We start from the raw sequence: 14,795 nt of genomic DNA, 5'->3' as shown, positions 1-14,795 counted from the left end.
TAGAAAAGCCATAATGACAAGAAATAAAGTTGTAATTATATGAAATAAAGTCAATGTTGTGAGATACAATCGCAATGATGAGAAAAAGTGATAATTACAAGAAGTATTGACTGAGTGTCTACATGTACACACACAGATGCACATTATGCATCAACTACAGTTAAAGGTAGGGTAGGCGATTTCAGAAAGGCTAGCGATAGCAAGCTAGCTTTGAAAGCAAGATCCCCATCCTCCCTGTGTAATCACTTTGCAAATCCACGCCTCCTCCAAAACACATAAACACGCACAGACAGTCCAGAGACTAATGCCGACCAGACAGAGCTGTCGGCGATTCTTCCTATTGTGAAGTCATGCAGTGTGAAACCCCCTGTCGCCGATCCATCGTGCAATGTGAACACAGCAGCAACTGAATGCTACCCCAGATAGTCACGCTGTGTGAAAACAACGGCGATCCGACGAGTTTGAAAATCGCGCAGTGTGAACTCGGCATAACCGGTGATGCGATGAGAAACGGCGTTGGTGGAGGATTGAATTTCTCATGTCTCATTCCCCGGTGAGAAACCATTACAGTAAAAAGCGCATAATATTACAATAATATCGCCTTTCATTCTCACTGGAACGTGCTGATGGCGTATCATGTCTGCGAAAAAGGGTGCGCAGAGGTATGCAAAATACAGATTTGACAGGCAGGCAGGACAGCCTATCGTAATGTTCGGACCGAGCATTTTGATTGGAGGAACATGTTATGGTCCTACGCCTTCCACAGATGATATAAATACATATAAATAAATGTAGACCACTTAACTTGGTCTGAAGAGACTTTCAAACAGAATAACAAATAATGTTTTGAACCAAATCACCTACCCAGCTTTTAAGAACTTGTACAAAACTTTGTGCTATAAGACTCAAGACATTCTCAACAGAGCGACGAATCGACGAGTGACTATGGAAACGGACGCTAAGAAAAAGCAGGCATGCTGTTTCTTTCTTCTTCTTTTGTTCAATGGTCGTTTACATGCTTAGTGCATATCGCCAACTAATTGATGGTTGTGCAATCATTTTTTTTTTTTTTCCATTTAATCTTTAATCCTTGAGAATATGAATTATATTATATTTGCTTGATGCTAATTATTTATTAAGTCTTATCAGATATGTATTTTGATTTTGAATTTAGACATTATAGAAAATGCCGATCCATGTGTCTGAGGTTATCCACTCGCTTATCCTCAAACATACCCGGGTATGTCATATAACCTGCTTTTTGGAATACCCCCCTGGTGGTACTCCACGACAGGTTTGAGAACCACTACTATAGACAATAATGATATAGCAGATTGTTTGACTTGAAACTGAGGAATGTACTATTTTATTCCAAGCTTCTGCACGCAATAAAATGGGCAAAAAATTCCATGAACTTACATTGAATGAGAAATGTACACTATGAGAGGGGCTGTGCTGTTTTGACTTGGGCCATTAAGTAAACACCCAGAACACCCTCACAACCAATTAGTAACACCCTGGCAACCACCTACAACACCCTAGCAACTTCTATATGAGCAAACAGCATTCATATTTCTACTTTAACCTGCATTAAGGGTCAAAGAGGTTCACATAAAGTCTTTATGGGAAAAAGCGCTCTGTTTAATGCACATTAAATCCTTAATCTCACAGGATTTCAGAGCTCCCAGTTTATCGTTTCACTACTCAAGACTCTGTGGCTTAGCTGGGTTGGCCACATTTCTCTTGCATTCTAATGATATATCTGTGATATGAAAAACTATAATGAAGTGATTAATAATATGTTTTGTCAATGTACTGTTCAATATCAATTCTAATTCAAAATGTCAGAGTAACTATTGCTGTGATTACTGTTGTAGGCAAACGAGACTCTTTTTAGCACAGAGTTAAGATATGCATTCTGACTAACTTGTAACCAAACGTTTGTGGTTTGTTTGAAAATGCTGTTGCAAACCCCCTTATTCACACCCTGCACTTCCAGCATATTTCCACAGGCTGGATGAAGCCCTGATAAACGGTTGTCTGGATGAGGGAGAGAATAGGAGTCATCTGTCCTGGAAACTGAAGAGAAACACTGCATGTGTAATTAAAAGCAGCTGTGGCTGAAGGCTGATCATTATACTGGGGGAAGGCCTGGGAAACGTGGATGATTTCATGAGGAGCCCATCTTAAAAAGCTTATAATGTATGTAGCATTCTGTGTTTTACTTAGCAATTCAGTAAGAGATGGGAAAACATTTCTGTTTATCACCAGAGGGTTGGAGCACACTGGGAATAAAACCATCTCTTAGTATATGGTAAATCTCATTAGAGAAACCAGAGAAAACAAACTGTTAAAATAGTGACGGCATGTTTCTTTTCTCCGACTGGAAACAGAAGCATTTCTCTTAGAGTTTACAGCAAATCATTTGATAATGATGGGCACAAAGACGACACGCTGGTGCACAGCTTTCCCAAGGTCTATTATTAAAACACAAGCGGGATGCTGATAAGATCATATTTTACAGTTAAATAGCTGAGCGGCTGATTCGAGGTCCTTGAGTTTCCAGTGTGGTGTGACCACAGTAAGCCCCCGAACCGCTCAGTGCCCCCCTCACCCAAAAGGACGCCTAGACTAACCGACCAACGGCTCCCAAAATTACAGCCATGGGCACACAGCACTCCTCATTACTATGTGCTACATGACTAAAACTCACCATTTCTTGGACACTTGTGTGTCCGCATGAGACAAGAATACTAATGGCATGTTAAACCATAACTATTCAGGCTGATGTAAAGGCATCCATGTATCAGATGAGAAAACTTTGTCTTGACCATAATGACATATCACGGGATTGGGATTTTTACTAAGGTGGTATGTGCATATCTGAGATTAAGGGCCAGATTCACTAAACATGGCAATAAGATCACAAACTCATAAAAGCACTGATGGAAGTGGAAAGTTCTGCTGGTGATCTGCTCACAAATGCACAAAATAAAGAACAGACACAGCCGGCTCATTTCCATAAAGACCAACACAACCTACCAAAAGCAGTGCAAAAATTAGTTTAAAGGTCCCATGACATGCTGCTTTTTGGATGCTTTTATATAGGCCTAAGTGGTCCCTAGTACTGTATCTGAAGTCTCTTTCCCGAAATTCAGCCTTGGTGCAGAATTTCAGCCACTACGAGCCAGTCCCACAATGAGCTTTCCTTAGGACGTGCCATTTCTGTGTCTGTAGCTTTAAATGCTAATGAGGAGGAGAGAGGCGGGGCAACTGCCATGCTTCGGCTCGTTTGCAAGCCATGATGTCTCTCGAGGAAAAAAAAATATTTCGCTCGCCTCACACGGTAGTAGCTCATTTTCTCATGGGTGGGCCAAATTCTCTGGGCGGGCAAAGCAGAGAAAGGGGAGGTAACCTTTCCCCGTATGACGACATAAAGGGAAGATTCCGGATTGGGCCATCTGAGCTTTCATTTTCTCAAAGGCAAAGCAGGATACCCAGGGCTCGGTTTACACCTATCGCCATTTCTAGCCACTGGGGGACCATAGGCAGGCTAGGGGAACTCATATTAATGTTAAAAAACCTCATAAAGTGAAATTTTCATGCAATGGGACCTTTAAGGTCACAAACGAGCAGAGCTGATGATGATCAGGTGCAGGTAATCTACTAACAACATAGGCGCCAAATGGGTTAATGCTTTATTGGGCATTAAATAATGGTGCAAATACCAGTAAATCACCTTGCATGATTCATTTAAATACTCTCCTCATATAAAGTTTGCATCTGAAAAGGAAAACTCCTACAAACACAATAAAGTCAGCAACAAAAATAACTGTGTCCACGCTTTTCATCACTAAGTTTTTTACTGTGTGTTTTTAGTCAATTCTGACATTAGATTTTTTTTATGCAAAAAGAAGGTTTGTGCTATAGGAAGCTGTGAGTAAATCTAGCCCTAAATGTATATTTAGAATATTATGTATATAGTTAAGGAAAGGAAATATTTAAGGTGAGGATCATACTTTATTGATTTCATTTTCTGAAATAAGATGAGATGCCAGCAGTATTTAAACCAATAACTATTATTTCAATCAAAAAGTTCTAGAAGCATAGCAGGCAGTGCAACAAGAAATGTTGCTTTAGTTACGGTTTTCAAGTTAGGTCAAAATAAACACAAAAAAGACATTTCTATCCAGAAAGCATTCGATTTCCTGAGTTTGCCAAAAGCAGGCAATTTTACCAAGGATGTATGAGAAAAACAGTGACCTGTTCAAGAAAGTGCGTCAGGGATGACGTATTTCTGTATAGGCCAAAACCAGGAAACCAGCATTTTAGCACTTCCAGTTACATTATCCTGAATTCAATGGGTTTTTTGAATAGGTTATTGATTAAATGCATGAAATAAGGTCTGTGGTTAAGCCAACCTCAATATAGTTTCACATTTTATTCTATTAAATAAAACATAACTGTAATACTGCCTAGTGTTTTAAAAAGTTTTTACTTGTTGAAAAAGATGGTTGCTAACAAGTTGCTGTCAATATTAAACAATACTTTACATTATTGCTTTCACAGTCTCATTGTATTTATAATTGTGATGTTGTAAACTATTCTAACTCAAACTTTCAGGGAAAATGTTTTTTAAATAAAGACTAAACGAGTTGTCGGGAGTTGATGTTGAAGTTGTGCAACCATGCTGTAGTTTTTTTTTTCTGACGATTGTATTCCAAACTCATAAATGTTGTGTACATATGTGAAGTTTAGCATGATGAACATAAGAAACCGTGCATTTTTGTTGGTCACAGAACTTAATTTCTGCAACAAACCAAAAGCTGTTGGAAAAATCCTATGGGTTTTTGTTGCGGGAACCAGGGTGATGCTAACTTACGGGATGGCCTACAAAAATACGTCATCAACGAAGCACTCTATTCAGACACAATTAAAATCATAAAGTACATCTGTGAAACATGTAGGATTAGGTATTGATCTTTTTAAACTATTTTTTAAAACAACTGATAGGAGTCAGCTGCATTCAGAATCAGGCGACACTGGTTGCGCAATGTTTATGACTGTTAAAAAGAATTGGCTCATAAGAGTCATTTGTTCAGAATCTGATTACACTAGTTGTGTTATTTGTTTGTTTTTGTGGATTTAATTATGTTCGGGGAAACTTAGTCCCCTTGAAAAAGAAGAACACATGGACTTGCATAACTATGAGGTTAAACAGAAGCAAAGGTATCGACTACTTAAACGCAAACTATTCTTGCATTCTGTCACATTTGCACCTTTTCACTTAAGTGGTTAGACTGGGTTTGGTCCAGACTCCAGAATCAGCAAATTCACCTTAATCTGCACATGCCAACAAATTAAAAAGGGGGCTCAGGTTTGCCAAGGACAATGTCGGCCCTGTTTGATTTGGACTAATGTGAATTCCCTTTCACCATATGTTGACTTTCCACATAAGATCCCTGCTGGATGCTCAATGGCTCTTTGGCTTCCAGAGCTGTGGGTGTTCAGCTGAGCGGTCGGGCACGTGCTTTAGCTGGATATGGTTTCATACTGGTGTTGAATGAGAAGAAGGGATAAGATGTCAGACTTTCTACTAAATACAGATTTACGTTGGCTTCAATTTTGGACTTGCCTCATCTTTGATGATGTTTGCGTCATTGATTCAGTTACTTTCCTGTTTAATACTGTGGAGCTGCTTTGAAAAGTGTTATATGACAATTAACACAATTACCATTTACAATATTTCCGACTGTTTTCAGCCTTAAAAAGTGCATTTTAGATATTTTATTACATTTTAAGGACCTGCAGGAAACATATTCCTTCAGGAAACACAAATCTAGTTTAAGATACGTTACATGTTATGTGCAAACATCAAATTATGATGATGCATTCAACTCAATTACACAATCTTTTAGTCACAAGTTTAAAAAGCCAGTGTGTTCTAGTAACCGGCAGCGCTGGTCTGAGGGCATGTGGTGACACTAATTGAGTTGAGCTGGGCTAAAATAAGCTGTGAAGATGTTATCACACCTTCTCCAGTGTTGTACCGTCTCCATGGCCTTTGTGCAATTACATGCTTCTGCTGGGCCTCAACAAGCGGCCCAATGTTGAGTTTGAGCCAGGCTTAGCGAAAAACAACAGAACACAAGGAGCACCAATGCCTATCGCATTCCTCCATCACAAAGAAATTGGGTCTCTGCAGACGAAAATGAGGGTTAATTAAGGAGAAAATCCAGCGAAAATTCCATACGGCAGCAGTGCAGACAGCTGGGAACAGAGAGTCCTTCTTCCAGCCCACAGCACAAAGGCATCAAGGCACTTTAGAGGGTGGATTAGGGCTGAGAGCCCACAATGACTAGCAGTGGAAAAATGAAAACAGGAGAGACACGTGACACATGCCAGGTCCAGTCTCTATTCTCTCTCTGTTACGCTCCTCTCTCCTTTTCTCCGATAAAGGCTAAACGGCTAGCAATAATTACCTTTTCCAAAGCAAAACAAACACAAACAGCTGGCTAACCTAGTCAGCAAACAATTCGCACAAAAAGTCAAATGTTTGTTTGATGGACATTTGGCAATTCAGTCTGACCAGTGAGTTAATTATCCTTCACATCAACAAAATAAATGTTGCCTGACAAGAAAAATCTATAAATTATAACTTCAGTATCTTCAACACAGGGACACAAAGTGAGCTGTGGTGGAAAAAGTGCATGCACATTTTATTTATATATTTTTCTTGCATATAAAAGTTATAAATTCAAAGTCTAGTATTTCCATTTCTCAAAATAACTCGTCCTAACAGCTATTAAACTTCATATACTTCATAGCGCAAGTGTGCATGCATGCAATTATACAAAACACATCAAAAAGGGTAAGAGGATTATTACTTACTAAAATATTCATAAAGTAGGCCTAGTTGTTGTTGAGCATCAAATTTAGTTTTACATTCAATCGTGTTTCATTAAGATCTAACATTATTTATAATTATTATAACAAAGACTCCACTACATTCATGAAAAAATTAAATCAATTAAAAAAAGCGTTACTATGATCAAAAGCTGCGTTGTGTCTTCCCATAAAACATAATAAGTAAAAACAAAACAGGTTAGCGTTGGTAAGAGGCTCTAACCTGTTTTATTTTTAATTATCATTAATTATTTAGTGATTTGATCTGTCCCTCTGCTAAACAGTTCTTTGTTTGTTTTGTTTTGATGTGATCTTGTAACATTTATATTTAAATTTCTTTTATATGTAAAGAGTATATTATTTAAAACACTTTACTTGCAGACAATATACAGTAATATTAAAATAAAAGGTGACTTAAGTGTACTTAAAGAGGTTAAGCTTTCATGGTTATTTTTAACACTTTTAAAAAGAGCACTTTGTATTAATACCATATTTAATCAAATACTTTTAAATAATTCTGTTTTAATAATCTTTTTTATGCTTTAAATAAGTACATTTATTTTGATGTATTGACTAACATACTAAACGACATTTAAAGCACTTTTGTTTTTGAATTTGAATTGTAGTGTGTTATTCTATATTAAAAGGTCATATGTTTTAAACGTACTAAATTGGAACTTAAGTTCAGCTAATTGCATTTAAATTCAGCCCACAAAACATCTTGATTTGATTTCAATTAATATACAATTAAGTGTCAGGAAACATTTAGTTTTAGTATATTCTTTTAAAGTACTTATTTTTCACAGGGGAAATTTTTTTTAACTTTGCCCAAACGTAGACTAATAAGGTGTGTGCTGTTAAATCAACAAGACAATGACAAACCCACTACCCTTGCAATCACTGTAATGTGACCTTTGCAGCTGAGAGCTCACAATGCTTTCATTAGTATTCCAGCGGAAAGGCGGCATCAACTCTGCAGCTCAAAAGGTCATCAGAGAATGCCACATTATTACAAACCAACAAGAGATACCAACATAATCTAATTTTACTTGCTATTTGGAGCAATCTGTTAGAAATGTAACAAATGTACACAATGTAAAATTTGATGACGCATATATGATGCCAATAGGATTATTACTATATATTTTTATAAACATGCATTTTTACAATAGTAAAATGAATTGACTTATCAACTTTTAAAATGGAAAAGGTTAACAACTTTTTGACGCTTTTGTATGAATAATTTTGGTACAGTTTTGGGTTGCTACTTGATGCTCACTGTAAAATCTGTGTCCAAAAGCAAAACCATAACTAATGAATTAGCAGACAGAGCATAACTAGCAATATCATTTTTCAAACAGTTATAATAATTTCCATGCGTGCCGCTTGCTTGGTTGTCACTCACTCAGTGGAAGACACTGTCTAGAAAATTTGGATGGAGATCAGATGCACAAAGACATTACAAGCCCAAATGACGCCTGGACAGAATTCAACCTCAGAAACATTAGACTAACCTCAGCATTACGTTTCTACACTGCAGCTCCATGTGCTTACAATTTACCAACAATTATCAGGTGCATTAGCGTCACTGAATAAACTTGGCAAGCAGATGCCACACTGTCAGATATCCAGGTGCAGTTACCTGGCTCTTACGCTCAATTGAAATCCAACAACAGAGCAAATTTGTCACAATCAAGAGATGGTATCAAATCGCTTGTCAGCAGTAAATTTAGTGTGACTGCAGTAGGCATGAGGCTTCTGTGCCAAAAGGGAAATGAGAATGCGTCGTGATCAGTTACGAGAACCAATGACGTTCACTGATGTCATACTTGGATTAATGCATTGTAAACAACCGCACTCCAGTGGTTTGAGTCTTACCTCTCAGAAAGGTCCTCCTTGGAGTTATGATTGATGATCAGCTGACTTTCTCAGACCACATTGCTAAAACTGCCCGGCCCTGCAGATTTGCTTTATTCAACATCAATAAGATGTAGGTGACTTTGTTTCTTTAGTAGAACACAAACGAAGATTAACTCAAACCGTTGCAGTCTGTCAGTCATATAATGGAAGTGAATGGGAATCACGGCTTTGAGAGCCAATGGTTTGAGTTAAAAATCTTTGTTTGTGTTCTACTGAAGAAACAAAGTCACCTACATCTTGGATGCCCTGGGGGAAAGCAGATAAACATCAAATTTTCATTTTTGGGTGAACTATCCCTTTAATGTTTGCCTACAAAACCACCACTGGCTCTACACCCCTTTACCTAAATTCATTACTTCAGACTTATGTGCCCTCTAGAAGCTTGTGTTCTGCAAGTGAACTTCGCTTTATTGTGCCATCCCAAAGAGACACAAAATCACTTTCACGGACTTTTCAATTAAATGTTCCCTCCTGGTGTTCCCTCCTTCTTTTTCTATTCTATCTGTTTTCTTTTTACTTATTATATAATAAAAAAAACCTTGCTACGTGTACTATGTTAAGCTAACTAAGACTTGTTATAGCACTTGCGTATCATTGCTCTTTTGTTGATTTTGATTGCTTCCATTGTCCTCATTTGTAAGTCGCTTTGGATAAAAGCGTCTGCTAAATGACTAAATGTATATTGTAAATGTAAATGTAAACAGCCAAGTGTGAATATGCACATGTTGGGAAAGCGATTTGAAGTCGGAAATTCTGAGTTCCCAACTTGTAGGAACTGCAACAACCCTGACTTCTGAATCCAAAATGGCTGCGCAGCGCATCAACAGAAGTGAAATAGTAGTAATAAATGGTTTATTAGCACTTCTGTTTGTCTGTGTCTCAATACACTGAGTGGTGCACACAGTACTATCCAACTTGTGGATGTAATACTGTTTTTTTTATGTTTTTATCAACTGGTATTGCTAACACTGGATGCATCCATCTTGGTTTTCCGACTTGTGTGCTAGAACACGGTCAACTCGGACGTGATGTCATTCCCAACTCCGACATCCGACTTCTGAGGTAAATGGAACTCAGCATAATGACATTTTACATCCTGAACTAAGTTTGTTTTTGTTCTTCATTATTATATATATCAGGACAGTTGTACCATCCAGAATTTTTCTACTTTATGCTCTAAAAATATCTAAATTAATTTTAATTCAGAAATGACAAACATTCATCATTAAAGAGGTGTATTCTAAGTACTGTATGAATTGCATTTTAATTTTTTTATTCAATTAAAAAATCCAGACAAAGAATGAGCATGTGTCATTGACTGAACTTTTTTAATCAATCTGTTCCTCATACAAAGCTACCATATGATGTCTGAACACTTGGAATAACGCGCACGAGTCGTATGAACTTTATTTATGATATTTTTATGGTCCCCATCTACTTTAGCTCTTGAACAGCCTTTTTCCAAAGATGTATATAACTGTGCATAAATGATGACAGATTTACATTTTTGGGTGAACTATTCCCTTAAATATCCAAAGGGCATCTTTACTAACCAAAACATTTGTTTACTTTTACATCCTTTTAAACTTTAGGTCCAAAAACAACACTTAATAAATAATTCGCCCAGAATGTTGTCATCCATTTGCTCACATTGTTCCAAACCTGTACAAATTTCCTTCTTCTGTTGAACACGAAAGTAGATATTTTGAAGATTTTTGGTAACCAAACAGGTGCTGGTAGCTGGTGACTTCCATAGTATTTTTCAACTGTTTGGTGACCAACATTCTTCAAAATATCTTCTTTTTTCTGTTCAACTGAAGAAAGAAACTCATACAGGTTTGGAACATCTTGAGGGTGAGTAAATGATGACAGAATTTTTGGGTGAACTATCCCTTTAACTAAACATTTTTAGAAGACTATGCCAAATATAGTATTTCTGATGCATACTGTCATAGGCAAAACTCCAATTACAGCTTAAAATATATCAGAGTGCACATTCCATTATGATGTGGCTGCTCTGATCAAAAGGCCGGTTTGGTTGAATGCCGGAGTAGTGTGTGCTGGTGATTATGGGGTAGTGTTTCCATGACAGAGCCACTTTGGTATAAACCTTCTGCTGCTGCTGAAGACTCTTGTATACTGTTCTGAGACAAGCTACCTCTACAAAATCCACGGCTTTATTTGTGATAGAAGAGTCTGCAGCTGATGCTCTGACCCCCATTCACCTCAGCACACTCTGGGAATCCAGCTGGTCTTTGGATGCTCTTTGAGATCTTGAGATCCATAACAAACAGTATGAGGTGGCAGCATGCTACATTGTTCTCTTGAGCCTATAGCATGCTGTTTCATAATATTGTGAGATGCAATATTGTGATACATCTAACAGTTGATGCTGGTGGTTTTTTCATAATATACAAACTAAAATATAATCTATATTCGACAAAAAAAGTGCGTAATATAAGTCTGTTACGCTCAACTTTGACACTTTCCGTCTCAAATTTCACTGAACCAGATATCAAACGCATAGCGGACATATTAAGAAAGGTTATATCCACTCACCGCAGCTGAAATGAAGACAACTATTGGACAATTGATAATTGTCATTAGACAAAATTACCTTTAGACAACACAATCCTTCATTATGGCATTATCTTCCAGGACAAGTACATGTCGTTCTCTCCTCGGGCGCAGAACGCCAAATGACCATCAGGAGCCAAAGCGCGCTCTGAAAGCACACCTCCACCCTCTCCAAACTCTCTAAAACAGCCCACTGCGTTGTTATTCACATTCCTGATGCTGCTATTCACTAATTATCCAGCTTTAGAGCAGTTCACGTGAGTAATGTCACTTCACGCACACACACACACACACACACACACACACACACACACACACACACACAGACAGCCTGCAGATGGGGGTGGTTAAGACTATTGAAGACACAATAAAGAGGCATGAAGACTCTTCGTGAGCAACATGCAGTGGATTTCGCACAGTGTAAATCATTGATAGTTTGTCCTATTAACTTATGGCCACCGCTATTAAAGAACATATGGGTGGAGATTATGCTGTTAAGCATCACTAATTAGACTTTAACTAGCTATCATTACAACAAACTGAGGAAAATTTCATTAATGTTATAATTTGATTTAATACTGAGGCAAGAGGGAGAGGACCTATGACATTTTAATCTGAGCTCTCAATGCTCTTTCTGCATGTAGGCCTACACTGTCAGCAGTAAAAAGGTTCTTCGTCAGATTTAGTATAACAAATTTGACTGACCAAATGTTTCCAAACAGGTTTCCCAAACACTCCCTTGGCCATTGGCTGGGCAAACAGATAGTCCCGCCCAAACCTCACACCATTGGCTGAGCCAGTGTTTCTATGATGTGCTGATCAGGATGCTCAAAGAAACAGAGCATTTAAAATCAAGAAAAGATACACACTTCACCTTTAAAGGGATAGTTCACCCAAAAATGACATTTCTGTCATCATTTACTCAGCCTCATGTTGTTCCAAACCTGTATGAGTTTCTTTCTTCTGTAAAAAGATATATCTTGATATATTTTGAAGAATGTTGATTACCAAACAGTTGACGGTAGCCAAAATATACTATGAGCGTCAATGGCTACCGTCAACTGTTTGGTAATCAACATTCTTCCAAATTTCTTCTTTTGTGTTCAACAGAAGAAACAAACTCATACAAATTTGGAAAAAAAACACGAGGGTGAGTATATGATGACAGAATTTTCATTTTTGGGCGAAATATCCCTTTAAGTTTGAGTCTACATATTTTTGTCTTAATTTTGAAAAATATATCTTCCTAAGCATCTTTTTGGAAATATTATGCTGTAGGCGTGTTTATGCTGCCTTTCTTTAAAATAACCTGGTTTGATATTTCTAATGAAATAAAAATCATAAATTTTATCTATAGTACAGTATAGTATCTATAGTAAATACAGGGCAGAGAAAAGGAGAGGTTCGTGGCAAAATCATTATGAATATTCATATTCTATAAGAATGATGCTGCTACATTGTTCTCTTGAGCCTATAGCATGCTGTTTCATAATATTGTGAGATGCAATATTGTGATACATCTAACAGTTGATGCTGGTGGTTTTTTCATAATATACAAACTAAAATATAATCTATATTCGACAAAAAAAGTGCGTAATATAAGTCTGTTACGCTCAACTTTGACACTTTCCGTCTCAAATTTCACTGAACCAGATATCAAACGCATAGCGGACATATTAAGAAAGGTTATATCCACTCACCGCAGCTGAAATGAAGACAACTATTGGACAATTAATAATTGTCATTAGACAAAATTACCTTTAGACAACACAATCCTTCATTATGGCATTATCTTCCAGGACAAGTACATGTCGTTCTCTCCTCGGGCGCAGAACGCCAAATGACCATCAGGAGCCAAAGCGCGCTCTGAAAGCACACCTCCACCCTCTCCAAACTCTCTAAAACAGCCCACTGCGTTGTTATTCACATTCCTGATGCTGCTATTCACTAATCATCCAGCTTTAGAGCAGTTCACGCGAGTAATGTCACTTCACGCGCTGTTTCCGTATACTGTGTCTCAGCGATGTTCGCTTTTTTTAATTCGGATCTTTTCAACGAATTTGATCAACCGGTTTACAAAATCCCACTTTTTCTTCGGATTTAACATTTCCGACTCGTTTGAAATCGCATCATATGACCCCTTTAAAAATGTAGTACTTTCTTGTACTCAAGTAAATCTTTGAATTACTTTTACTTGAGTAAAAGTAAGAAAGTAATAGATTTCTAATGTAATTAAGTATTAAATTATATTTAATATGAAACGTAGTGCAGTAAAAAGTACAATATTATGCTTTGGAATGTTGTGAAGTAAAGTTTTCTAAAGAAAAACACATCTGAAAAGTACTTTTACAGCAGAGTAAAAATACTTCACTACTGTCCGCCTCTGACCTAAATACATTAATTTATAGCCTTACCTCAAAACTACGTTATATATGTTAAATCAGGTATAAATACCTCTTTAAAGTAACAATTGCAGGTTACCACTTTTTGCATTGTGTGACACATGAAAATACAATGAACACCCTTATTAATAAAATATTTTGGGGGGAATAATAAACAGAGATATACATCAGGCTTTATCAGAAATGTTGAGTGTGTGTAACTATGCCACAATTACACAATATCATGGCAATTTGTAACTATTTTACATTTTGGTGAACTGGTGGCTAAATTGATCTGAATTTGTACAATCTCATTTGTATGTTTTCATACGATCTGCTTATTCCCAAGCGACGGATATGTCTAGGGTGGGGTTTATACGTTGTTCTTGCTAAGGTACTTTTCTCGTTGTTGTTGTTTTTTCCCCCTAAAATTTGTACAGTTTACATTTTCTCTTAAGATCGGGTTGAGACTGCATGATGATGTAATGATGTGCTATGTTAAAGACATAGGCAAAAAAACACTGAAAAAGAGTCGTACTGTATGTCCAAATTCATAAAATAGTAGGCGAAAAAACTACTCAGATGACCTATCAATTTTGAATGGTCAGATTCTGAAGTGCACATCCAGTGGACACTTTACTATCCCATGAGGCCATGGGAGAGAAGTTGTGAATAGCAGTGAGGCGACACAACTGATGCAGTATGTCCAGATTGCATTCATGCTACACACATTTATTCTACTGTATATAGACCATAGTTGAAAAAAGGTTTCACGGTTGCAAAGTGATTACTTATTAAAAAAAAAAAAGAGTACATACTCAAAGAGTACGTCATTTTGGATGCAGCCGCTGTTTTTTTTTGTATCTGCTTTTATGCACTTTTCACAGAAATCAGTCTGCCTTCCCATGACGTCTGTCACAAAGCCAATATAACCAACATGAGCTTGACCAAACCAAGAGCCTTTTTAAAATTAAAGGAGCATTTCACTCAAAAATGAAAGTTCTCTGATCA

At 37.2% G+C, this 14,795-nt stretch overlaps 1 protein-coding gene across 3 annotated transcripts in view; it reads right to left on the bottom strand.

Annotated features, from left to right (window-relative positions):
- The window catches only part of tiam2b (TIAM Rac1 associated GEF 2b), a 45,675-nt gene extending 34,161 nt beyond the window's left edge, over nucleotides 1-11,514 (bottom strand). For 2 of the 3 annotated variants that reach the window (XM_016474041.1, XM_016474042.1), the window contains exon 1: nucleotides 11,386-11,449. In XM_016474041.1, the coding sequence (XP_016329527.1) occupies nucleotides 11,386-11,430 (45 nt within the window). In that variant the 5' untranslated portion in view covers nucleotides 11,431-11,449. Of the gene's footprint in view, nucleotides 1-11,385 lie in introns of all 3 variants that reach the window. The other variant, XM_016474044.1, reaches the window with a different exon arrangement.
- Between the last annotated feature and the right edge of the window lie 3,281 nt (nucleotides 11,515-14,795).

Source organism: Sinocyclocheilus anshuiensis, unplaced genomic scaffold (genome assembly GCF_001515605.1).
Source record: "Sinocyclocheilus anshuiensis isolate Anshui unplaced genomic scaffold, SAMN03320099.WGS_v1.1 scaffold1816, whole genome shotgun sequence".
In the NCBI taxonomy this organism is placed as follows: Eukaryota; Metazoa; Chordata; class Actinopteri; order Cypriniformes; family Cyprinidae; genus Sinocyclocheilus; species Sinocyclocheilus anshuiensis.
The sequence above is the reverse complement of the archived record's forward strand: the minus strand, read 5'-3'. Positions and strand labels throughout refer to the sequence as shown.